The sequence below is a fragment of the Solea solea genome, chromosome 4, assembly GCF_958295425.1.
Source record: "Solea solea chromosome 4, fSolSol10.1, whole genome shotgun sequence".
Taxonomy (NCBI): domain Eukaryota; kingdom Metazoa; phylum Chordata; class Actinopteri; order Pleuronectiformes; family Soleidae; genus Solea; species Solea solea.
In genome coordinates, this window is record NC_081137.1 from 8,534,655 (window position 1) to 8,562,023 (window position 27,369).

The window sequence follows — 27,369 nt, forward strand, 5'->3', positions numbered from 1 at the left end:
CTGCTCCGTCTAGATCCCTCCGCCACCACCTTCCTTTTACCAGTGAAGGACGTCCCACTACTAGCACCTGCTCACTGATGCTCACCTCCGACAGAGAAGTTAGTCCGTCCCCCCAACATGAGTGTTTTCAAAGTAATAGCATCACTATTACTGCTGTAATAATAATATAGAGTAATAATATTACCGTCATGGGCTGTCACGTTTGTGCAATTTTTTTCATCAGAAATGTAGTAGCCTATGATACTTTATGATATGTTAATTGTTAAATAACATATACTGACTAGACTACAACTTGTAAAACAAACTTACAAACATTTACGATTGTCTAAAATGAATGTGTTCTTTACATAATCGTGTATGTAAAGGAACAAGTGGGGGATTATAGGCAATTATCTTACAAAAACGCCTGTTTCTAACCAAAGTGTCAGTGAAACTGCTTAAATGTGAAGAGCATGGAGTAAATAATTACACATAATTCAGAGTCGTTGCAAGGGGAGAATGAGAGGCATTAATATGAAGAGAACACACGAGGACGCATTTCACATGTGCGCCGGCATGCTTTTGTTTTGAAAGAGACTAGATTCACAGCGCACTTTGTTGTTGTTCAGCAGAAACTCGTTGCATCCGCGTTGCATCAGTGGTTCTGTGCTCACAGCGATTGGCTGCGCGAGTTTAATAAACTGTCGTACTGTGATTGGTTGGATTAGGGTACATGTGAATTATGATTGGTCGGCAGTAGGCAGGGGAAATCATGACTGTCTTATCATTGCTCTCTCTCTCTCTCTCTCTCCCCCTCTCTCTCTCACACACACTCACGCGCACTCACAGTGTCGACTGTGCACATATCTCAGGTAAACAAATGGAGCACAATCTGTAGTTTTGACATTTCTGACGTCGATGACATTTTGAGCTACAATTTATCTGGTCTAACATAATTCAATTCGAACTTTATTGCAGACTCACCAGAGGTTCATAGAATAAAATGAAATGAAAAAGCCACAGAAATCAATGTACACAAATGTGTACATATGCTATGGCACCAGTGCTTTCTGAGCCTGGATGCATACCAAAAGCAGCTCTTCCTTGGGCTGGTTTAAACCTCTATGATGCTGTTTTGTGACAATGTCTTTTGACTGCTTCACCAGAGGACACAAAGAACTATACTCAACAGGTCAACATGATTATTATTATTATAATAATTATAGCAACAATAATAATAATGATAATAATAATAATAATGATCATAATAATTATTATGATTAGTATTATCATTATTGTATTATTATTATTGTTGTTATTATTATTAAATACAATAAGAACATTTTTATTAGTCTTTTATTAATCTTTTATAGAAATTTTACAGTGTCACAGCAGCAAAGGTAATAGTTAATAAATATTAGGATTATTATGACATCATTAATATTATTATTATTATTATTGTTGTTATTATTATTATTAGTATCATTGGTGGATGGAAAGGATAAGAAATTTGCATTTTCAAGGGACATCTCAAGTTGAATGGTTTGGCGATAAAGTAAAAGAGTCACATGCAGACAAAAAGGCGAAAGAGGAATATTCTTCTTCAATTTAGTCAGTCTGTAGTAATAATGTCAAATCATAATTCCATTTTTTTTTAAGTATTTACAAAGTTGTAGTTTTCGTTACTACTATAGTGAGAGAACTGGTAAAGAATGTTCATTTACTGATACTATCTGTCAGTAACAGTTATGTGAGGACTAAGGCTTTGTTTTTCTGCCAAGTGAAAGTGCTGTTTCCCTGTTGCTATAGTAATAGTGGACACTGCCCCCTATTTTAGACTTGTTTTCTGGTTGCTGTTGCCATGGGATTTGCATCTCTCTCTTTCTCTCTCGCTCTTCCTTCCACTTCTGTGCGCTCCCTTCCTCCCCCCCAACGATCCCTCCATCTCATTTGCTGAGCTGCACATCTGTGTCATTTTTATTTTGTCCATAGCAATGGGCTTATTTCCACTTCTGCTGAATCTGCATATTGACAGGACACTAGACTCTAATAAGTGTGTCCACTCAGCTGCATGTTCACTTGTGTTTGTGACAGAAACTTAGGAAAGACCTACTGTAACTTGATCTGATTTTCACATAATCACATCAAACAAACTACAGAAAAGAAGTTCGATTTACCATTGTTATTCTGCAGAAACTAACTGTATTTTTATTACACAGAATCTGAATGAAATGGTCTACATAAATCAGATATTGTAATTTTACTGCAGTTATTCTTCAAAACCTAACTGCACAGTGCAAAGACAACATCTGATTTCACAAATTCTGAATGAAATGGAAATGGTCTGTGTAAATCTGATTAATTTTAAGAGACAGTCCTGTTACAGACGTATTTCTCAGCAAACTGACCACTATGTGATAGCTAAGATTTGGATTTGTAGAAACACAACCTGATGCAATCTAAATAAATGTAGTCATAATGGATACCATATTGAAACAGTAGTAACTGAAGAAGTTGAATGGTCTCCCAGGAAATGGCTGACTGCTCTATCTCTGTGTATTAATTGGTCCACTGAGAGCTCCCTGTTTGCACATCATGAAAAAAGTCCAAGGCGCTGCTCACGGCAACCCTGCTCTTTGTGCCTATTGTCCCACTAGTGTGTATAACATCATTTTATTCCATTAGAAGAACAGATAGGTAAAATATCTCAAAATTTAAATGTTCTAATGTCTTTAAGTTATTCAAACAACACAACCAAAGGTTGCTGCTGAATTAAATGTAGGACATCAACGTCAGATCAAAATAAACTTCAAATGTATTTGAAATGTTTTATTATCATTCTACAGTGAGACAGGCCAGTCCATCAAATGACATTTGTTGTCTCATTATTATTGTGTATGAGCCCAGAAGTCAGAAAAAAATCAGTGCTGCATGCCAAGTGCATGGATGGTAGATTTGTAAGGGTTACACCATAATTTCATCATCACCTCCCTCCCAATTTATTGTCCTCAGCTTTTGCCCCTCTTTGAACATATGAAGAAAACATGGCATTTGGTTACAATATGTGTAGCTTCTCAGAGGAAATTTGTTTGTGTGTGTGTGTATACTTGTATATGTTACATCTTTACGATCTCTTCTTTCATAAACACAGACCTTGTGAGGACAAAAACCTGGTCCTAATGGTAAGTATTTATATCCTACTTTTCTAGTCTTGATGACCTCTCAAAGCTGCTTTACACTACAGTTTTGCCATTCACTTTCATACAGCACATCAGTCATCACAGCCGTCGAGAGGTTAAGTGTCTTGCCCGAGAACACATCAGCATGTAGACTAGCGGAGTCCAGACCCGAACCCACAACCTTTGAGTTGAAAGACAACTCTCTACCACTGAGCTACCGCCAGTCTCCATGTGGACCACTGGCCCTGACAAGGTCAGTGTTTGTAGCAGAAAAGGTCCTAAATCGGAAAGAAATACAAGAACACAGACACCAAGCACGAGAAGTGAGAAAACAAGTGAATATACAGTATTTACATTGAGGATTTCATGTGAAAAGAAACGCAAACATCTCCTTTTTTTTTTTTTCTTCCCATAAATTTCTTCAGGTTGAATCATTCAGACGTGTCATGCAATTTCACTTCCTGTTAAATACATGCCTTATAATCGTAAGGTCTATATCGTAATCGTAACGGCTAGAGAAATTAGTTAATGATATAATGATCCGATCAAAAACACCTGACTGTTCATGTGTAAATAGTGGAGTGTCTTGTGTGTTCTCTATGAATATAAGCATAAAGTGGTATTTAAAGAAGGAAGGTCATTCATTACTTGCTTGTGTGAAACACTAATTTAGGAAACGACGAGAAAAACAAGCATTATACATCTTTATTAATTAGATATAAAGTATTTATGTATACTATAGAACCAAAATGTATATATTTTTGTTAAAATGTAAATATGAAGTTTTGTTGTTATGTAAAATACATTAATGAATTGACATTTGTACTGTACTAATCTGGCTAAAATAGACTCTTATAAAAGGGTCGGCAATTAGGATTGGTGATAGTCCGGCCCTGAAGACGTCTATAATAAAATATTCAATTTCGAAAACAGCACCCCCTGGTGACGGCAGACAACATGACATTTGATATTTGAACAAACTTGTCCTAGAGCTTTTGTGCGATCACCTTCAAACTTGGTGAGGTTGCTGTGGACCCGTTGAGGATCTAGAGTTTTTGAACGTTTTTTAAAATGTCGCATTGCGTACAAGATAGGGGGTGCCAAAGTTGGCGAAAATTCGGATTTTTCTCAACACACAACAAAACTCTTATAACTTTGCGATGGAAGGTCCGATCCCAAACAAACTGATGATGGGTAGTTGCTGAAAATGGTACGTTTTGAAAACAGCACCTCCTGGTGGTGGCAGAATATTTTTTTCTGTTTCTTTACGATTCTGGGAATACCTTTTACAGAGATCATCGTATCCAACTCAAAATTGCTGAATACACTGAAGACACATGATAGATGATGCGTGTTGAATATGATCATGCATCGTTATATGGTGTTGGCAACAATGCAAGTCAGATTTTTGCGACAAAAAAACAAACTGTTACAACTTTGCGAATCCTGGTCCGATCTGAACCAAACTTGCTAGGATTGATGATAGTCCAGCCCTGAAGATGTCTATACAAAAATATTCAATTTTGAAAACATTGCCCCCTGGTGACAGCAGACAATATGACATTTACTGCTCAAACAGGGATTGTTTTATACATCGGATGTGACACCAGGGACCTGTCCTGAACATGTCTGTAAAAGATGACCTCCCAACAGGCAGTGGAACGCTCGAAACAGGAAGTGAAGTCTAACATTGTATGATCTGCACAAACTTTCATATGTAAGACAAGGAAACTTCTCTGAACACGTTTACGGACACACCTTTGACCCAACAGGAAGTCGGCCATTTCAAACAGGAAGTGCCCTCTAACTTTGCAGTACGTTGCCCGATCCCCTCGAAACGTGGAACGGGAGGCCGGGGACCCGCTCTGATGCAGTTGTTGCACACGTTGCAGTGGCTCCACAGCCCGACATGCGGTGCTGAAAATAACTAGAACTGAAAATAAACTAGTACCGTGCGGTAAATGAACGGGTTCCAGCTCGAGGCGTGCATGGAGGTGCGGGCACACGTTACTAAAATGTGTTTTCGAATATTATAAATGTTTTTCTCATCTGAGAAATGTTTAGCAAATTACATATGTATCAAAAGGGGAAAAGGCATCAGTTAGAGTGATAACACTGCATGCAGAAATCAACAAATTGGAAGTGTAAACAGTTTGAGCTTATATGACAAAAGTGTTCCTCTCAAAACCTCAAAAAGGATATCGTCCTTAACAGAATGTATTAAATGTGGTCTTGTTTCTTTGGCAGTTTGTTCAGTCTATTTATCCTTCTTACATATTATAAACATTCATGTCATACAGATGTCCATTTATAACACATTTGCTGTATATCATCCATCTCAGCTCCAGCCTCGGCACAATCAGAAGGGAGCATCCATCCCATCATCTCCCCTCATCTGTTGCCCGCTGGTCCCTCAGCTCATGAACTGTGTGTAGCCTTCAGCACCTGTTACTATGACATCCATCCAGATCCTCATGGCCTCTGGGGATGGGGCCACCATGTAGTAAAGTCGGTCGTGGGTTTTCACACAGAAGGTCAAAGAGGGATTGGGACTCTGGAGGATCACAGACAGAGAGAAGGAGCATTTTAGGGCATGAAAGCAAAAATGGAAGTCAGGGTTTGAGCCCTATATTTCCCCCATATGTTTCATGTATGAACGGCCTTTAACTCTTTTGTAAGTTAAGTTATTAACATTTAAATTTAGTTAGCATAACAAAAATAATTCGTTTTTTTTAATTGGAAATAAAATAAATTGTGGGTATGATTGCTGTAAAGGTAGTTTTATTCTGAAAAAAACTGTGTACTATTTTGAAAAATGGGTAAGTGTTAAAGCTGAGTAATGCTAGATCTGTATAATGGAAAAGCGCTATTAGATCCTCAGGTGAGGCCTTTCTGTCTGTTCAAAAGTCAAATCTTGAAATCAAAATCTAATGCTCCCTGATTTAGTGGCTAATTTGGAGTCACTTCTTAAAACCTATACTTTTCTTTATGGGAGTTGGCATTCATAGTGTTGCATTACTGCCTCCTTTAACCAGTAAGTGGTTAAAATAACTCAAAAGGCATTTGTCTGTAGGATTGTAAGAGATAACACCCATTCCACCACCCAATTACCCTGCTGCCCTCTGGAAGACACTATAGAGCCCTGAAATGCTGCATCTCGAAACTGAAGAACAGTTGTCACCCTGTGTCCTTACATGAACTAAATTCTATAATTCTGAGAAAAAGTCAGAATTCTGACTTTTTTCGGGCCACATGCAAAAATACAATGAAAGAAAGAAAAAATAATAAAACAGCATGAATTCTGAGATCAAAGTGAGAATACTTTTTCTCAGAATTCTGAAATTCCGGGGAGGCATATTTTTTGAAAAAGCCTCCTAAGTGGGAAAATCTCATTCATTATCTTGTGTTTGGAGATTGCTTCACAGAGTTACAAACTACCAATGAAGATATCACTACAACACGTCCTGTCTTTAGAGATTTCACACACAGCGGTGAAAAAAAATATAAAAAAAATAAAGAGAGGAGAAAACTGCGCTCACACAGCGCTTCTGTGTGTGTGTGTGTGTGTTTGCGTGCATAGATGGATCTCACTCGTGCGGCAGAATTGTTCTCGTAAAATATTTAAGTTTATAACAGAAAGTTGCTATATTTGTCGCTAATTGCTTTTTTTTATTATTAAAAAAGTCGAAGTAGATCAAAAAACATTATTTCCCTTTCTTTCCTCTGAATCGGTTCATTCTGTCTCCATTTCTGTTATTATATCTAATGTTTAATGTCTTGTTCTGTTTCTTGGTGTAATGTTAGCGCAACTACAGTGCTGGCATATGTACTACAAAGTTTTGAGTCGTTTCAGGGGGGTTTGTGTGGAAGGAGATATTTCCTGAAGACAATGCAAATTGTTTTTTTCCCTTTTCAAGTGCAATATGCATTTTTTAGGGTCATGTTGTTTTTACATTATTTGTTTGGATTTTTTTTGGGTGCGAGTATGTAAGTGTGCATTTTAGGAGGAGTGAACATTTGCACATTTTTGGGAAATTGAGTTGTATTGTTTACAATGCAATCACAATAAATTACTCTATTTTATTCTAAGGAATAAAAAAAGTTTACCTTAGTGGCACTGCGTAGATGATCATAATACACCTCCTCGATAGCCTGAAAGTAAATCTGTCCTTTCAGCTTGGTTTCATGCTTGTCTAAGAGAAGAAATAGAAAACAAATAGGTTATTACATTATGTCTTGAACGGTTGCCTGACCACTGCCATTACAAAGCCAGTAATGTGGGAATCATTATTTTTTTTAGTTTTTGTGGTCAAACGTATTCTTAATTATAATAGGTTGTTGCAGTTTAAAGTAAAAGAGAGACAAAAAATGTTTTATAGAAGAAAAGTGTGAATTCCCAGCAAAATGTAAATCATAAATAAAGTATGAGCAGCCATGTATCAAGTCTATTTCAAGTTATGCCTGAAGTCTTTGCTATCCCTTTAATGTGACTTGTTTGCTTCAAGTCTTTGAATTGTCCCTGTGTTGTATTTTTTTTTCCCTGCTGGTGATGTTGAGATATTTTTGTAAGGCTAAAAAAGAAATGCTTCTTTTGATTATGAGACAATATCTTACATTTCAACATTTCCCTTAAGCAGCTCTGAGTTTCTGTCCAGTGATCAGGAGTTTTGCTTTTTGTTCCTAACATACCTTTAAGCACTTCAGACTCACTCCACACTGAGGAGTTTGCTAGATATGCTTCAACAAATTCAGTGGATGGAGCTTATCACACAGTCATTGGACTGATACTTTTTTCTAGTTTGGGGCAGAATTGTAGGCAATGTAAGTGTAAAGGAGGCTTTTCTTTGAATTAAATCAGTTTCTTTTTTATTATTAAGAAAGTGGTCTTTTATTTTTGTCTATTTTTGTATGTTTTTCATGCACACTGGAGTACATGGCTCAAAAACAAACACCCACTGAAATTAAGTGCAATCTGTTGAAATGCACTAAATACTTTCTCCTGCTCACCCCTTTCCTGAAGTCAAATCTGCTTAGTAATGAAATAAATGTTTTTGAAATGTAAGTTTTGTTTTTTACGAACAAGCCAGGAGCGAGACTCCTCCCCAAGAAAAACACATCTAAAGAAAGTATTGCATCGTATTTCATCACCGCCATCATCATCACCATCATCAGACATGAAGGGGTGAAAAGTCTGGGCAAGTGAGAGGAGAGAGAGCAGCAAAGAGAACATACTATGTGTTTTTTTTTTTTTTAAACTTAAAGTAATACAGGGCATTATTTTAGATTTTTGACCCACAAGCACCCCCACGGTGTCGAGTGTAACTGCACTGTCGTAAATACCACTCTGACGCTGTGACATGCCACCTCCTCCACTGCTCCTCAGATCAGCACAACGTTGTTGAAAACAACGTCATCCGACAAGGTACTGTTATTTTTCATGTTTTCCAGGAATATAACTTATCCCACACCGTAGTAGTAATGTTGTCACATAAAGTAAGTAAGTAAGAACAAGTCAGCTTTATACTAGGGAATCCAAAGTGTAAAAAAATGCCGACCTTGTGGAAACGATAGAGGGATCGGCGATCACATCTCCAGTCCATAAAACAGTCAAATTATTATAATGGATTTTTGTAAAGGTCGAAATAATGCCCTGTATTACTTTTATGTCTGTTCAGTTATTTAAATATGAATGTTCTCTTTCTAAATGTCTGACACATGTGATGTTTCAACACCCGTCATCAGCATCTTTGTACAGAATTATTTAGTGTGTTGTGCCTGATGAAAACACACTGGTAACATCCGACAGACACAGCTGACAGAGTCACAGCACTGCTGTTGGGCGAACAGCTGGGAACCTTTTAAGATAAAGTTTACACCACAAACACACAGTGATTTTTTTTTTTAATTTGGAGTGTCAAATTAACCTCTGCATGTTACTTTTTCTTTGAGTAGTGTTTGCAAATTTTGGAATGCTCTTTGATAAACAATCTCAATAGCTAACACAACTTTTCTGGTCAGATCTCACAAGCCAGACCTCTATTAAGCAAAGTGTATAGAGTTGCATATCATCACAGCTAGCTGTGGGGGAAAAGGCCCATGATTCTTAGATATTGAATAATAAGGATTCATTGCAGAACATTTTGGAAGTGTTTCTTTGGAAACAAAATACAAACATCTCAATACAAGCATCTGTATCTACCTGCCTCATGTTTGCTCGTGCTGATGCCATGAGATAGTCCTAAACAGACATTACAAAATGACAAACAATCTGCACTTCTCTAGTCTTGACGATCTGTCAGAGTTTCCACCCATTCATGCCCAAATACTCATATAAACTCATCTATATATACAGCACTTCCATTACACATTATTCACAGATATTCATACTCTGCCAAAAGAACACAGAGCTAGCAGAGTGGCCAATATTATATATAAGGTTTCCATTGAAATCATCTCTTTCTCTCGCTCCCTCTCTCTCTCTTAATATATAGGATAGCAACAAACAAATAAGATACGTTAATAAGTAACCAAAAAAAAACAAATCTGAACACAAATATGAAATCCATACATTCTCATTTTAAAACTGAAATCCTTACCGATGTAATAGCAGAAGTTTCTCTTGAGACGGTCGAAGACAAACCAGCGTTTCTTCCATGATTTGATTTTACCACCCATCTTTACCAGGTGGCCTTTACACAGCTTCTCTGTGAGGATTACAAAGGGGCAGGTATCTATGCTGTGGCCAGATGACTCCACATGGGCACGCAGGTCAAACTCCTCCTTTCGGTTGGGCAAATAACGTGTCATTGGCCGGGCCTGTGAAGAAAATATTTTTGATTCTGATCAATAAATGGTTTGAAATTATGGGGAAAATCAATGGGGGTTAGTTTTTCTTGCTTAAATATAATTCTGCATTCTGAAAGCCAGGAAAACAAAGCAAATAAAATAGTGTGAAAATAATTTGACCTGGTTACTCCAGTGACCTGGTGTAACACTGACTTATACACTGACACTGATATCCTGAACCACTGGTCAATGGTGGATAATGAGTTTAATATTTAGTCTATTTTAAAATTTTGAGTATTTTGTAGATTTAAGCAGCTGCGGTTTTATTCGGTGAGTGGCTAAAATGAGTGAGTGGCTAAAATTATTTTCCTTGCCTCCTGGCTGGCAGACATGTTGTCAGTGACAGTGAGACTCCAAAATTGGGGGTGACCTATTGAACTGTGTTTGAATAGAAGTCTATGAGAAGACGAGCACATGATGTCAATTTTGTGAATTATGATTCAATTTAGATTTAAAAAAAACAACAATTGCATTTATGGTATGAGTGGACACCAGTGTTTGTTGATGATGTTGAAATCCAAATTTCAACATTTGAAAATGTATTATTAATAATTATTACACTTATTTTCTAAGTGTACAATTACCCGATCGTATGAATTGCTCTTTTTATTAGAATTATCTTTTTATACTTACATCTGGATCTTGGTCAGCTTTTTTTGTGTGCTATCTTCATTTACTCTTCACCAGTAACAGATGTACTGATATTTACACACCTTAACAAATCCCGCAAGTGTTCCCTTTACTATGACACCCAAAGTATTCAAATAGACCTTGTGGTTGCAGAGATATACTCATTTCTTTATGAGTGTGCAATTTTCGAGCAGAGAACTACAAAATAGGCTTAATGGGATCATTTGATGCTAAATTTTAGTTAATAGTTTCATTGATGCTAAAGGAAGGCTTCATTGGTTCTCTAACACATCTGGGAACAGTGAGGTATTCAACTGCAACATGAAGTTTCACCAATTAATGTTATTACATTTTACAGTGATGTGTGTTGGTTTTACCCATTCTCATCTGACAGAAAACAATACAATAATTTAAATAAAAGCTTTTATTTATTGAATAAAAGTTAAATTAAGTGTATGTTTTATATTCCCTCCAGGTCAACTCATTTCCTTCCTGCTCTCTCCTCTCACTCCCTCCACTCACTCCCACTTCTTCTCCCTTCCTTGACAATCTGTGATCTTCCCATAAATCCCTCATCACATATCCCTCCTTTGACTGTCACACCGCTCATCCTCGCTCACTCCCTCTCTGCCTCGCTTTACTTTCTGATTCCTCCTGCTGCTCCACTGACCTGGGAGAAGTGTTTCTCTCTCATCTTCACCTCCTCCTCTACCAGCCTCTGCCTGTGGGCCGCCTCGTCCCGAAGCCTCCTCTCGGCTTCCTCTCTCCTCCCCCGCTCCTCCTCCAACATCTGTCGTCTAGCCTGCACCTCCCTCTCCTGGGAGTGATGGGAGAGGAGGAGGAGGAGAAGAAGGAGAAACAGAAGAGAAGAGAAAAAAATAACAGGGGCAATGGGGAGAATATGTTAATGGAAGGCAAATATTGCAATACAAAGTGGATGACTATCAGAGGAGGAATTTAAGTCCCAATCCAGGGTTTTGTAAAGTATATCCTTTAAGTCTGTGCACTGAAGCTTTGCTGATGTAAAATGACTCTTTGCAACTTTCAAACACTTACATACAGGTAGGCTTTGTTTCAACTTAGACAATAAAAACTACACAAGACATTTTTCTTTTAAAAAGTGAATGTTGAAAACATGTAAGTGTTTATTACACTGAACATCAATGTGATTGTTTTATGTAATTTGAATACATTTGACACATTGACTTTTAATTATAATATTGAGATATATATTGATAGGCCAACTTGTCTGCAATCTCATGTAATCACACACACACAATGTTGCAATAAGTGATGTACGAAAATAGTGACAAATGCCTGCAAATGTAACTTATTACGTATTCTGGCGAGGTTCCAAGCGTGCTGAGCCGATACTATGCGTGACGTCATCAGACTGCCATGCACTGATTGGTCAGAGTACCATCACAAGATGAGGTACAAAAATCAAACCGAACATTGCCGAACTGTAGATCAGTTAAAAAGACTTAACAATCCTGAAAACATGGGTTAATCTCCAACATTAATCGTGGGTTACCCTCCAGAGACCGGTGTATTTAGCGACAGCACTGCTGAAAGCCCGCAATCACGAGCAGTGAGCCGCATCACAAACCTTGCTGCTGTATTCAGTGACTGCGTCATGGAGGAAGTACTGAACAAATCTAATGATTCAATACATTGAAAACAACTGCTTTAGAAGCAGTGTTGGGTATTAATGTGTTATGAGTAACGGCGTTACTTTATTCAGTAACTAATAATGTAACGCGTTGTTTATTTAAATTCAGTAACTCCGTTTCCGTTACCAAACGCTGTGTTACTCCGTTCCTTTTGCCGAGGTTTTACAACAGCACACAGTTCCCATAACATTTTAGCGATCAATAAAGTTTAATTGAATTGAACAACAAAGCACTCGTCGCCCTCTAGCGTCCCACACGTAATCAAACACGCGCCATGAAGAGGACTGGACATGTTGGCATGATGGCGAGTGAGAGGGGAAGATAAGTTTCTCCTCGTGGAGGTATTCACATTATTTTCAACTGGAGAGCAGAGGGAGAAACAACATTTCAGTAACTTGTAGACTGTGTCCCGGTTCAAAAATACTTTCTACGGTGAACAACAGCAACAGCAATCTGCTGAAGCACCTGGAGAAGCGGCATGCTTCGACAAAGTTAGCAGCTAAGGTAGCTAACGCAGCATCCGAGAACGAGAGTCACAGCAGCGAGCACACACACACACACACCCACTCCACCCAAGCAGCAGCGGTTGGAGTTCGAAAGACGGACCCATAGCCAGGCACAACTTGATAAAACAATAGCACGGTATGTTTAATTGTTTATTTGGATCTCTTTTAGCAATATCAGGCTATTATGGAAGACTTTATGGCCTGACTGAAATAAATAGGCATTGAAAAAATACTTTGGTGTTTGTGTCGAGGTTTGTGTTGGTGCACAACGGATCATATTGCTTGGATGATTAGATTCAGTGATGTGGATGCAAATTAATTTAAACGGTTGTTTTAATCAACAGTTTGTATTATTCAGCATCAGTACAGAACTGGTTTGACGGCTTTAAAAGGTCTTTTTGTTTTCTTTTTTTTCATTAAACTCTTGTTATTTTTTTCAACCTGCATTTGGTTCCTCCATTTTCACTCAAGCAAATACAGGGACACAACTGTGTGGTCACGGTACTTCATTTTTAACATGCACTCATAACATGAAGTCGGGGCATCTCAGCCAATGACGTCACACTCATGTGACTCCATTATGGGGTACAGCCGTATGTTAAAATCACCATTTTATTATGAATTGACAGTTTTCTAAATTGTAGAGCACCTTTGTTAATACAATACATTGACATCTAAACTCTGTAGTACTAAAGTTGGGAACTCACTCGTTTCTCAATCAGTCTGGCTTTCTCTTGCTGTGCTTCCTTCAACATCCTCTCCATCTCTTCTATCCTATGGGCCTCTAACCCGCAGGTGCTACAACACACACAGAGAGGAGCGTCTGATCACACAGCTTTGTGACAAGGCATGAAAAAAGTAAAGAGACATGTCTGAAGACTAAGTACTGAAAGACAATGTTTTCTTCATGAGCACCTGAAAACAGTTGTTGAACATCTAAAAAAACCTTGAAGAGTAAAAAGAGCAGTGACCCTTCTCATAGGACATAGGGCAGACTCAAGTGTTCCCATGGAAACAGAGCCAATGTCTAATTTTCCACTCTCACCTTTCTGGGGTACATGCAGAGTTGCCAGTGGAGACACTGGTCTCCATGCTGTCTGAACTCTCCAGGCTTAGGGTGTCATATGCCTGGTTTCCACCCGATGGTGACTGACGATTCAGGATGGAGTGATAAGCCGAGGGAGAGGGAAACACATCTGTGCACAGACAGGGTGCAGAGACAGCTGTCACAATCTCAGAGTGCCCCCTACTGATGAAGCCAAGTCATAGCCAGAAACTGACTGTGATCAGACACAGACCATGCTAAAATCAGTCATTTATTAAATACACTGTGAGCAAGAGGCTACAGTCATGTTTCTGAATAATTTCAAAGTTGTTCTCAGTAGAGGAAGCTTGTAGACAGCTGACGTTTAGTGTGTTGAATAGATGAGATGTACCTTTGCTCTGCACAACCACCTGCCTCCTGGGGTCCATGTCTAATGGGTTTGCCATCTCTCCCAGCACTAACTGTAATCCCTGAAAAGCACACGGAAAGCATTGTGAAACACAGTGAAATAAATCAAAGGTTCAGTTACAACTCAGCTGTGAGGATCCTGTGCTCACCTTGGGCACCTCATTTTTCTCAACAGCAGTTGAGTTGGAGTGTGACAGGGATCCAGCATTGCTGACAGGACAGCATAACGCCATCTGCTCATCCTCACAGTCTGATTTGGACTTAAGTAGCTGAGGGGAGAAGGACACATCAGTTGCTAGTTTTTATATTTACTTGGAGGGCCACTTAGTGGCTAACACTGTTGCCTTAAAGGAAAAAGACCCGGGTGCGCGACCCTTTCTGTGTGGAGTTTACAGGTTCTCTGGTGTGCATATACTGTAGGTTTTCTCTGGGTTCTTTGGTTTTCTCCCACAGTCCACAAACATGCCAATTTGTCCAGTTTTTAATTGAAATTCAATGTTCAATGAATACCTTGAAATGGTACAAAGGTATGTGCTGAACTGCCAGAGGTAAAAAAAGAGAAAAGGTAAGGATACCCACAACTGAAAAATAATTTCAGAATCATACAAAAAGGCCTTTTTCAGGGATCAAGACAATGGTTTAAAACCTAAAAGCTGTTCTGCAGGAATGGAGGTAAATCAGGCCTTGACAGTTGGTGCTACCAATTCCAACAGGTGTACCAACTTGATTACTTGCAACCCCCTCTGTCTGCATAAAAGTAGTGTTGGAACACATTGCGGTACCATATCCTTGAGAGCATTATTTGGACAGTATTGTACTGCAGAAAGTATTATATCGCGAGAAATTATAATTATAAAATGGAAGAGAGACGGACCATCATAAAACTTGTACAAATGTAGGTTTTTCCTACATAGAAATTGCAAATAAAGTCAAAGTGTCAGTGAGTACAGTTTCCTTCGGCATCAAAAGGCAAGCTGGCAGGAAGAGGCCTGGCCGACCCAAAGCCACAACATAATCAGAAGAACATTTCTGAGAGTTGGCAACTTCACAGGATAATAGCTTCAAGCTCAGCTTAATTCTGGTCGTAATAAGCAAGTCTCAATTTTAAACAAATCTAGCAACAAATCTCCCGGACCAGATAGACTACGAGCTGAATTCTACAGACACTTTTGGGACATATTATCACCACTATTCAACAGAGTAACTTTATAAATAAAAATCACTTCCACCATACCCAAACACATGAACACAGCAGCCATGACGTTACTGTTAAAACCAAACAAAGACCCATCTCATCCCTCTAGTTACCGACCTCTTGAAAATGATCACCAAAGCACTAGCCACCAGAATAGAAACCGTCATTCCCATACTCATTCATCCAGATCAGACAGGCTTCATAAAAAATAGACACACCACAGATATTGTCCGCAGATTGTTCAACCTTTTTAATATATCGCAAGAAACACAACAGAAAACTATTATCATTTCACTTGATGCAGAAAAAGCTTTCGATAAGGTAAACTGGTCATTTTTATTCAATACTCTCTACAAGTTTGGTTTTGGAGAGTATTTTCTCCACTGGATTAAAACACTGTACACATCACCCAGGGCCAGTTTCACACTGCACCAGGGCACCAGACAAGGATGCCCTCTCTCGCCTTCCCTCTTTGCCTTTTTTATTGAACCTCTCGCAGCAGCAATACGACAAAATAGTATAATCAAATGAATTCAGGTAGCAAACATATAACAAATCTATCCTACTACCCCTCTCAGACGATGCATGGGATTCTCAACCTGTCCTCCAACTGAAACGTAACTAGGGGTAATTTTTTCCGACCCCTGAATACAACCTAAAGGTATTTTTTTACTATACTGATGCAGTATTTTTCAACTCGAATACGCACAGGTGTTACTGAGGTTAGGGTTAGGGCAAAAAAGACAGGGTTAGGCAGTACAAATTTAAAAAAATATTAAAAAGGTGGTATAGTTATAGTTGGTCGAACCCTTGTTGACCACACTCGAGCACAGTGCTCTCCCCACTAAGCGGACTGCCAGTAGCGACCTCAGCAAAGCTACTAGATACCACTTCCAAGGTACCAGGTTGCTGTCATGTATACAACTGCTAGGGGCGCTGGTTTTGAAAACGTAGACATAGGTCGTAATTCCTGCATACGACCTATATGTACGTTTCATCGGAGGACAGGTTCGGGATTCTGGTGCTCAGGACACTTCCCTTCACCTTCACACTGGCAACATTAAGTACCTAGAGCTCTTTACCCTCAACTATACTCTCTTCCTCAAGAAAATCGAAGACGACTACAAACTCTGGCCCAAACATCAGATGGTCACGAACAGATGGCCACACATTCTCCTTCAGGATTTTTTGGTAGACAGCAGAATTCATGGTTCCATTTATCACAGCAAGTCTTCCAGGTCCTGAAGCAGCAAAACAGCCCCACACCATCACACTACCACCACCATATTTGACTGTTGGTATGATGTTCTTTTTATGAAATGTGGTGTTACTTTTACACCAGATGTAATGGGACACACACCTTCCAAAAGGTTCAACTTTTGTCTCGTCAGTCCACAGAGTATTTTCCCAAAAGTCTTGGGGATCATCAAGATGTTTTTTGACAAAATTGAGACAAGCCTTAATGTTCTTTTTGAACTCTGCCATGCAGGCCATTTTTGCCCAGTCTCTTTCTTATGGTGGAGTTATGAACACTGACCATAACTGAGGGAAGTGAGGCCTGCAGTTCTTTAGATGTTTTTCTGGGTTCTTTTGTGACCTCTTAGATGAGTCGTTGCTGCGATATTGGGGTTATTCTTGTTTAGGTTGCCCACTGTTCCATGTTTTCTCCATTTGTGAATAATGGCCCTCACCGTGGTTCTCTGGAGTCCCAAAGCTTTAGAAAGGTCTTTGTAACCTTTTCCAGACCGATAGATGTCAATTACTTTGTTTCTCATTTGTTCCTGAATTGCATTAGATCGCGGCATGATGTCTTTCTTTTTTGGGATCTTTTGGCCGACTTCACTTTGTCTGACAGGTTCTATTTAAGTCGTCTCTTGATTCAGTAGGTCTGGCAGTAATCAGGCCTGGGTGTGGCAAGTAAAATTTTCCAAAAAATGTGACTAACCACAGTGACCTGATGATTTTACAAGGGGGGCAATTACTTTTTCACATGGGGCCATGTAGGTTTGGATAGTTTTTTCCCCATAATGAATAAATCATCACTTAAAAACTGCATTTTGTGTTAACTTGGGTTGTCTTTGTCTAATATTTAAATGTGTTCGATAATCTGAAACATTTAAGTGTGACAAATGTGCAAAAAAATAAGAAATTAGGCAAACACTTTTGCACACAACTACATTACAACCCTCTGACCTTATAGAAAACCTCAAGAAAATAAATGACTTCACAAAATTAATCTCTCAGCTATATACAATGATTACAAACCCTACAACAACAATAACACTCCCAACAACCAAGTGGGAAAATGACTTGGCTTTCTCTCCCAACCCTGATTACTGGGAACAAATCTGCAACAACACATTTTCCATGACCGCCAACACAAATCTACAGCTTATACAATACAAAGTAATTAACAGATCTCACATCACTCAAAGTAAAATGTTCAAAATGGGCTTAACTAACACAGGTATTTGTTCACAATGCACAGGTAGCACAGACGACTATCTGCACGCCATGTGGCTCAGTCAACCAGTTTACTATTTTTGGATCACGGTTACTGAGGCACTCGCTACCATCCTGAACTAATGTCCGTCTGTTACCTTGTTGCGTTTCATGTGTTAGATGTTCCTTTTTGGGGTGCTATATGGAACCAATGGTTCCGGTAGGACAAATATGAATTTAATGTAAATTGATGTATCACACTATATCGCACTGGAAAAAAATCATATTGCTTTATTAAAAATTGTTGTCCTCCGAAGAGGGGAGGTGGTGGTGGAAAAAAAAAACAAAAAACTTGAAAAACATTGCAACACTGCTGTCTTCCTCTGAAGTCTTATTGTTAGATTGCATTAGATTGCGATTAGCAAAGAGCTTTTTAAGAATAAAAATCAGAACAGTGACAGGGGTGTGGGCTGAACATGCTCGCATAAAACCTTGTTTTTATCATACTACCGTGTCTTCTTTTCAGAGGAAGCGACCAAGAGAACACAGAAGCAGGAAAAGTGATAGAGTAGAGAATTTACCTGCCCATGTCTGCGTGTGGAAAAAGACTTGGCAGGCAATGGTGGAGGACATGAGTGAGGCTCTCCAGCAGCCATGATATCCTGGTACCAGCGCTCCAGAATAATAGGAGGCATTGCATTTCTGCTCAGCTCAGGCTGACTCTGAGGTGATGAAAAGCATACAGACAAAGAAAAAAGAAGCAGTAAAGCAGCAGCAGCAGCAGCAGCACCAGAGACAAGAGCATCAGGCAGAGAGACAGTATCAGAGAGTATCTTTTTTGATATTCAGTGATAGATCAATCACCAGTAATGTTGCTCGTTATATAACCTAAAAAACAAACCTTTGCAGATAGAAAGGAAGAAGGACCACATGCATTGGAGTGCCAGGATTCAGAGGCAAGTGGGAATGATGGAATAGAGGCAGAAGCTGAGGGATTCAGTCTCTTCATCCCAAAAATCTGACTTAACTGACTGACTGTGATGTAGTCCTACACACACACATATAACAGGGAAGGAGCAGAAATTGGAAAAGAAGTCACAAGTAGAACTGTTTTGTGATAACATAGATTTGCATTGTTGATTTCAATTGTGGTCCATAGACAAGTCAGAGGAATTATTCACAGGAAGCAGGCCTCTGTGTACCTCGCTTGGAAGAGCTGGAGCCACAGCAGGGAGGGGGCAGTGGAGAGCAGCAGGGGAAGAAGAATGAGGCTGCATACAAACATTTCCATACATCTTATAGACATCAGACAGCCTGAGGTACTCCTGCGTCAACAGCCATTGCACAGGGATCAGAAGGCAGATGTTAAGACCAGTCACTGCTCAAGACAAGTCATGCAAAGATTCAAGAACCAAACATGAAACCATCACAACTCATTTCTTTCTCATACACAGAAAGGCTTCAACAAACACCAGCATGCCTGTTTTATTCACATAAACAGCAATAAAGCATTAAAACTGTTAGGGATTGTTTCAAATAGGATTTTGTGTAAATGTACCTCTTGCAGTCCAACAGGACAGAGTGCAGGGGAAGGAAAATGAGAGGAGTAGGAGAAGGAGGAGGCAGAGGAGGGACAGGGTCTATCAGCATCATCCACATAAACAAGGTCAGGTTCGCTGATGTGAAGCAATTCCTGTTTAAAAAGTTCATCCACGTTTTGTTTTGTTTGAGTCCACTTTTGCAGTTAATTTCTCTCCAGTTTAACAGGTGATGTCATGTGTCTCTCATGTTCCCGCTTACCTCTTTCACGCGGCTGCTGTTGCAGGGCTTTGGGAAATTGCTCTCTCCAGTCCAAGCGTGGTATCTCTTCTCCAGAGTACACAACCTGTTTTGTTCCTGCAACATGATACACAATTCTCACTCTTCACTCCACTTAAAGTTATACTGGCTTATTATCACTAGTGCAGTGCAGCTGAGACTGGGTTCATTATGAGAAGTTAACCTTCTGTAAAAGCTGCAGAGTCAGTGTCCTGTCTTTAAGCATTCTTTCACAGTCTTGTGCTGCCTGTAACCCCAACTGCTGCACTTGAGCTTCCAGAGCAGCCATCTTCTCCTGCAGGTCAAAACAAGATGTCAACAAAATAATGACAGCAACAGTAATAATACTAAATTAGAATACTAATGTTTTTTTCCTATTTTTCTGAGTAATTTTTTTTTCTGTTTTTCGTGCTAATTTTTTTCCCCCTCCTGTGGAGTCATTTTTCCCTGAACTTTCGAGAACTCTCACGAGAACCTCCAACCTGCAAGTGACTCCCATATTTTCAGCAGTCTCCTGATCGTCTCTTGAGTCACCACATAGCCAGCCTGAATGCATTTCAAATGCATCATCTTGCATCCATGGAGCATGTCATATCTGTTCAACTGATCCTGGACAAACATTGCTATGTCTAGCAGATCTGAATGAGCTTTCCTTCTGAACAACTGCAAAGTCCTCAGGTGACTCTGTAAAGTCGACAAACTAATAGTAATACCATCTATGTGACTCAAGGACAGGACTATCTCCCAGTGTCTTAAACCCAGGTCAAAGTAAAACTTGATTAAACTAAACAAGCCGTCCATGTTGTTATAAATCAAACTCTGAATAAAGTAATTAATGTGTTTATTGTTTCAAATGTGCTCTAAACTCAGAAAACAAAAATACTCCAAAAACCATGAAAAATAAATTACTGAATTACCAAGTGAATGCAATGCGCTTCCGTACAATTAAAAACAATGTAAAAAGTTAAAGGGATAACATTAAATGAAGGCAAGTATCTGTGTTGGTTTAATAAAAAAAAAACAAAAACAATGATTGAATCTTTTTTCCTTGGACAGGTTGTTCCAAAGTTGAGGCTAAATGATGGCAAATGCACAATCACCCTACAGGTTAATATTTCTTTTTTTTTTTTTAACATTTCATACAAGCTTGATCGAAGTGATCATTAAAACCTTATAATTATTTCTAAAATGCACACAGAAAGCCAGTGGAGAGATGATATTACCATATGTTTATTTCCATGCATTCCCACCTTCCTCTTGGCCAAGCTGCAGTGATACTCGGCTCGCTGTTGGAGAAACTGCAAGCTCTGCTTCTCCTTCTTCTCCTCCAAACTGCTCTCCACCTCCAGCTGACAGAACTCCAGCTCTTCAAACTGCTTGGTCCCCCACTCCAGTGTTTCAGCTTTCTGTTTGCATAGAAACATACATTGTCTTTTTGAAATGAACAAAGCTCCTGAAAAGACAATGACCGCCACTGTCTGTGTCAGCTAAATCTTGATAAGTTATTCCTAAAGGACAAAAAAAGAGTTACAGAAGTCAATGTATACATTTTGATATTAAGGCAATACTGTCTGCAAGCAATAAAAGAGTGCAGGTGTCTTGAATTTCCAATGCAAGCGGCATGCAAACCTTTAGAGCAAAGCTGCTAATAACATTATTCAATAACACTTATTATAAAGAACGGGTCAACCATCCAGGGAAGCAAAAGTGCTGCCAAGCAAATGGCACTGACTTGATGAACCTCACAGGTTTAAAGGGATAATTCAGGATTTTCAAAATGATAAATTCTTATTGCAACTAGACAGTATGTCATGTCGAGGCACCGGCAGTGTTTTCGAATTCTTCAAGGGGGGCAACAAAATGTATACACCAGAACTTTGAGTAGGTGCACATTTTCTCATGTCTCATGTTTAATTGCTTAAACCTGTTTTTCTTTGTGTTCCCACTTGCAGCCATGTTTTCAATGAGAGAGAGCATCTGTGTCTTAGGCCCTATCCACACAGAAACGGAACAAAACGTTAACAATATTTTCTATTTAGAAAAATTCTGCATTGTTTCAGAAAATGTCTTCATCTAATCCAGTCAGGACCTCATACAACCACATTTCAAAAAAGCTAAACTATCTCTTTACAGGCCACAGTAGAAAAAGAAGAGGCAAAGTGTACAGATCATATAGGACTGTGGTATTTGGTATAGTACTGTACTGTTGACAGCTAATGGGCTGCATGAGAACACTGACCCTGCTGAGCTGCTCCTGTAACTGTTCTCTTAGAGACAAGGGGCACTTATCAAACTCCCTCTTCAGCTCATTGTATTCATTCCTCTGCTTTTCCAGGACCTTCCGCTCAGCTGACACATTAGCCCTGCCCTAAAAACACATAGAAAACACACACACACACACACACACACACATACACAATTGGGTCCCCATTCAGACACACAAAACCCTGAGGAACCAGGGCTCTCAAGTTTTGAAGTCAGTTCAGAGTGACATTTCGTTGGGAAGGGCAGGGTATCGGTGGGGGGGGGGTTATGCTTGTGAGGCCTTCAGGACGGTGTAGGCAATAGCCATATAAAATTAAATAATACAACTAAAAGTAGCCTCCTGACTAAAATGGACTATGCACCAAAACAGATGATGGAAATATGACTACACTAGTGTAAGGACAAGAAATGATAACAGAATAAGCCACGCCCCTTCCTATATATTTTTCAAGTTATTTAATTTCAGGGGGGGTTATAATGTCCAGTTTTTATGTATTGTGTATGCAGTGGTCTGTGTGGCAGTGTAGCTCCCAAAATAGAATCTGTGCTCCAGTTTCTGTGATGAGAAGTAGCACATACAGAGAGGTGCGTTTCTACTTTTGGCCACAAGGATCTGCTAAAGTGAGCACTGCTCAGGAGTAAACAAGGCAAGCATGCCAGAGAAATGTATGTTATATTGTTTTCCAGTGTGAGAAATACAATGTGTGGCGGGAGTGCGTGACAAAAGACTGAAAAGTGTGACAGTCGCGTTCAATGTGTGAGACTTGAGAGCCCTGAAAAACAACTTATGTGGAAAACAGTCATAGACATCCTAAATCCATGGAGCCAAGCTTTAAAGCTAACAGGCCAAGGTGGTTAAAGTGTTAGAGCACGAGGCCGAGTTAAGAGTGGCAGGGGTGTTAAGAGTTACAGTCATGACACAATTTACAGTATCATACTTGCCTACCTCATCCTTCTTCTTCTGGATGGCCTTGTCCAGCTGGTTGAGTTTTAACTGCAGCTGAGCGATAGTTTCATTTTCAGCCTCCACCTGTTCCTGCTCTGCCTGTGTCTCTGTCTGCAGCAGGGCTTGTTCCATTTCCGCCTGCAGACAGACATGGAGTCAGAGTCTGCATACCACTCTGAGCTAACATGCTGAATCAAACAGCTTTCTCTCATCTAACTATGAGGGTGAGTTGATCTAAGCATGTAGCACTTTGTGTGTGTGTGTGTGTGTGTTGTGTGTCTTCTGACCTCGCGTTTGGTCTCTTGTAGCCGCTGCTCCAAATCACTGACTCTGTGCTTCAAGTCATCAACCCTGCCTAGGATCCTGTTCCTCTCCTCCTGCAGGTAGACCTGCTCATGTCCTGCCAATAGCTCATCACACTGACAGCAGATTAAGAAACAAAACTTTGTCAGATTCCTTTTCAAAGAGAAACACAATTAACATGCAGTAATTCTCACATGAATGATGGATAAGTTCATTATACCTCCTGATGTGTGCTCTCTGTGCTGCTGGACTCCTCTCTCTGGGTGTCCTCATCATTCTGTCTCACCCCCTGCAGACTGTCTGCACTCTGAAGGAACATCCCCTCTGCTGTGTGTGAGCAGGATCCTGCAGCACGCCCCAGCAGCCCCCTCCTCACCACCTCAGCCAGCTCCATAGAACTGCCCTCTTGATTATACTCTGCACACAAATTCAGGATGTTCTCCAGCCTCTGTCGCTCCTATAGAAGACATGTGAGATGTAAGCATGCTGTCCTACATCATAGCTCATATTGCAGATCAGCCTCAAATGTTCTTGTGTGACATTGGCCCATTTAGGCAGCTGTCCCTCTGGCATTGGCACGGGACAACTGTAACCTGAGAGCAGGAGGGCTGGGGCTGATATCGTGCAGGAGGGCTTCATAGTAAAAACACATGAGAGCTTGACTTGTTTATGAACACGTACTCAGACAGACAGTGGAGCGTGTGAAATTCAATGTACACAAAGGACACAAGACAAGAAAGACAAACACAAAAAAGAATAAGTAACAATTCCTTCACTAATAATTTGCAGTCATCAGTGCCTTCAACCAACATAAAATCAACTCACAGCAAGTCATGCTTGGTCTGCATCCTATTTTTTTTGTGTTCCAAATAATTAATGAAAGCCCTTAAAAGGCAAGGAGATTCTTGTTTTATTTTCATGAAACATATCATCTTCTCCATGAATAAATGGTCAGTATTTAGTGGTTTACTACAGTTTTGCCATTTTTCCATTCACACCCATTAATTCATACGCTGCCAGGACAGCCATCCGCAGCAAAGTGTCTTGCCCACTCACACAGATCTCTAAAATGTGTTATTTTTCTTGATAAAATGTATGTGTGTGCGTGTGTGTGTGTGTACAGAAGTAAAGATAATTGTACAGAGGAAATCATTTGACCTGTTGAGCTAAAATGTATTATTATTCTTTATTCTATTATATAATTATTACATACATTCTGTAACAATAGTTTCTTCTAAATGTGGATTAGCAAGTATGGTGAGTAAATGTTTTTGTTTTTTTGTGTTTGTACGTTCAATTTTTGTATATATTTATGTAGTTTGTTGTTTGTTGGAGAGTGATAAATGTCAGGGGGACATTGATTGGTATCTCAGATTACACAACGCACATTGTCATTCTGATCAGAGACAATTTAAATGTTTTTAGGATTCTAGTTTAGTGTTTCTTTACTGCTATTATGTTGTCTCTCATCCAACCAAACATTAGGATTCTTGTTTAAATACAGCAACAATTAAGAGAGATAGTAGATCAGTTGTGCCTGGTGTGCTTTATGCTGTTTCAACAACCATCATCCCACTCGTGTCTGGTATTTTTAAATACTTGTGTTCAGTATCAAATATCAGATTTCAGGGGTTCAAGAGATGATAAGCACCATTGAAACACAAAGAGCACAGATAACAGATATCAACATCAACTTTTTGGTGAAATTATTATTGATTACTAATTTTATAATTAACTTTTCAAATTATAGTAGTAAAGATATATACACAAAAAATACATCACATTATTATAATTATAATTCATAATTCATTCATTTTATATATTTAAGTGCTAATAGCTTAGCACAACATAGCGAACACTGCACTGTGTGTGTTCCAGGTACATGTATTACATTGTGGGGACCTACATCTCTTAACTCAGTCACATAAGAGATTAAGAGATATTATGATAATAAGTCCCTATAACATGAATCATTACATTTTAAGATGAAGATATGCTGTATGGTTAGGATGTGGTTAGGGTTAGGATTAAGCCAGTAGCAGTTAAGGTTAAGGTTAGATTAAGTCTCCAGGAAATTAATGTCATTGTAATGTAATGTAATGTAATGTAATGTCCAATACAGGAACCAGACTGTATGGGTGGGTTTCAAACCACAAGCAGCGCATAACAAAATTATACTCAGCAGATGACAGGCATTGCAGATTGGTTTTGATGTAAACACCAACACAAGTCAAAGTCCAATCAACAAGTGGCACAGTGTTGTAACTCTTATTTGTTACCAGAAACCCTTTGGTTCCTGAAATAGTCGGTGTACATATGTAGACACATGGAGGACGTTAGGGAATGACCCCCGTCTCTCTCTCTCTCTCTCTCTCACACTCTCTCTCTCTCTCTCTCTCTCTGTGCTCAGCTGTCAGTTCACCAGCAGGCTGAGGAGGAGGTTACTGATTTTCTGAATTACTGAGTTTGGTGTGGGAGAGTATGCAGTTTATGATTGGAAAAGTCTATCTAACAGCCAGATAAAGCAATGTACATATTCTTAAGATGTCATAGACTATGCAAGTGTACATTTTAGGGTCAGGGGCATGTGCAGAGACGTCAGTACCTCACACCTTAACTACCCCTTTGACAGGCAACTATTACTATATAACTATAACTATATAGGCAAATATTTTTGAAGTCACATGATCACTCACCAGTTTTTCCATTTCCTGCTCTCGTAGCCTCTCCTCTCTCTGCCAGCGATGATATTCCAGCAGCTCGTCCTCATTGTCACTAATCTCAGAGATGCTGTTCTTGTGTTCACGTGTATATAGCTTAGGGAGATTGTGTTGCTTGGTGGAGAATTCTGTCACTGTCAAACAGGACTTTTTTCTTTGGCTACTAGGGCTTGCAAGTGGAGACGTAAGAGATGGCCGAGAAAGTGGCGGCGTGTGGTCATACGTCGCCAACAGAGCTTCTGCTTTTGTTGTGAGTTTACGGTGGATCTGTGGGCTCTCAGGGACAGGCTTGGCAGTGAGGCCTTGTGAGGAATTTGGGCGCTGCGATGCTGCAGTCCCTCTACAGAGAGAAGGAAGTTCTCTCAGGCTGGGGGGCCCAAGCAGCTCCATGGTTCTGAGCTGTTGAGGGACATCTGTTTCAGATACATACTGACCCTGCTCTCTCACTGATGATGATTTATGAGTTTGGCTAGAGTTTTCTGCGCCCTGTCCTGACACTGTACTAGGTGGTGTGGGGCTTGACCTTAAGTTCCTAAGCAGGTTTGGGCTCTCCCGGGCCTTCTGTCCACTGCTATGACTGCTTGAGGCAAGAGACAGTGAGGTCCGTGGATTGGGGACAGGAGTTTGGATAGACCGGAAAGGGAATGGAGTGGTATTGTTGCTAAAGTTCTGGCCCCAAGAGTTTTCAAAAACTGAGTCCTCTCTCATGGAGCTGTTTCTTCCATTAAACATGTTTGGAGGAGAGGGCTGAGGAACAGGCTGTATCCCAGATCCTGATGATGGTGGTTTTAGAATCAAGGAGTCCTGGAGGCTCTTTGCAATGTTGTTGATTTTAGGATTAGTGTTGCTTGAAAAAGACTGATAGTTTCCATTTTCACAATGCGAGTCTGTGAAAGATTGACAGAAACACTTGTGCATGAGCATTCCTGTTCGACAAACAAGAAGGTCTCTCTCTCACACACACACACACACACACACACACACACACACACACACTCAAGGAGGCAGTTGTAAAGACACACATAAACAAACACAGTGGAACACCATACACCAAATGTCAGGTCAGGGAGAAAAAAAATCCCCCATAAAAAGGAGAATTATACATACTGTTGCTCATACGCATTTAAATGGTAATACAAGTCTTACTGATACCAATGTTGTCTATAGGAACCAAATATGGCAACTGTGATGTTTTGCTTCGCTCTTGTGTTTTAATCCTACAGGGATCTGGAGCTGCTAAATATAAAAGCAGCAGGCCTGTACCTCATTCAGAGTAGATGAAATCAGGGCCGGTCAGGAAAGAGTGGGCCACACACTGGGCAGGGTGTGGTGCCTCTTGCTGTACTGTTCAGACTCTGACAGCCAAACCAATAAGTTCAGAGGAGAATGGTTTCTAAATATCATCCTCAGCAAA

General features: G+C 39.7%; 1 protein-coding gene across 6 annotated transcripts in view; it reads right to left on the reverse strand.

Annotated features, from left to right (window-relative positions):
• Positions 1–2,793: 2,793 nt before the first annotated feature.
• LOC131458408 (pleckstrin homology-like domain family B member 1) overlaps positions 2,794–27,369 on the reverse strand; it is a 41,584-nt gene continuing 17,008 nt past the window's right edge. For 2 of the 6 annotated variants that reach the window (XM_058627492.1, XM_058627495.1), the window contains 20 exons: positions 25,932–26,842; positions 23,456–23,692; positions 23,220–23,351; positions 22,933–23,070; positions 21,961–22,089; positions 20,945–21,127; positions 19,906–20,016; positions 19,704–19,799; positions 19,462–19,596; positions 19,106–19,228; positions 18,805–18,951; positions 18,485–18,625; positions 14,416–14,535; positions 14,250–14,328; positions 13,859–14,009; positions 13,521–13,611; positions 11,305–11,451; positions 9,755–9,974; positions 7,266–7,351; positions 2,794–5,712 (listed from right to left, as the gene is read on the reverse strand). In XM_058627492.1, coding sequence (XP_058483475.1) covers positions 5,572–5,712; positions 7,266–7,351; positions 9,755–9,974; positions 11,305–11,451; positions 13,521–13,611; positions 13,859–14,009; positions 14,250–14,328; positions 14,416–14,535; positions 18,485–18,625; positions 18,805–18,951; positions 19,106–19,228; positions 19,462–19,596; positions 19,704–19,799; positions 19,906–20,016; positions 20,945–21,127; positions 21,961–22,089; positions 22,933–23,070; positions 23,220–23,351; positions 23,456–23,692; positions 25,932–26,842 — 3,518 coding nt within the window. In that variant the 3' untranslated portion in view covers positions 2,794–5,571. The remainder of the gene's footprint in view (positions 5,713–7,265; positions 7,352–9,754; positions 9,975–11,304; positions 11,452–13,520; positions 13,612–13,858; positions 14,010–14,249; positions 14,329–14,415; positions 14,536–18,484; positions 18,626–18,804; positions 18,952–19,105; positions 19,229–19,461; positions 19,597–19,703; positions 19,800–19,905; positions 20,017–20,944; positions 21,128–21,960; positions 22,090–22,932; positions 23,071–23,219; positions 23,352–23,455; positions 23,693–25,931; positions 26,843–27,369) is intronic. The other 4 variants (XM_058627493.1, XM_058627494.1, XM_058627496.1 and 1 more) reach the window with 4 other exon arrangements.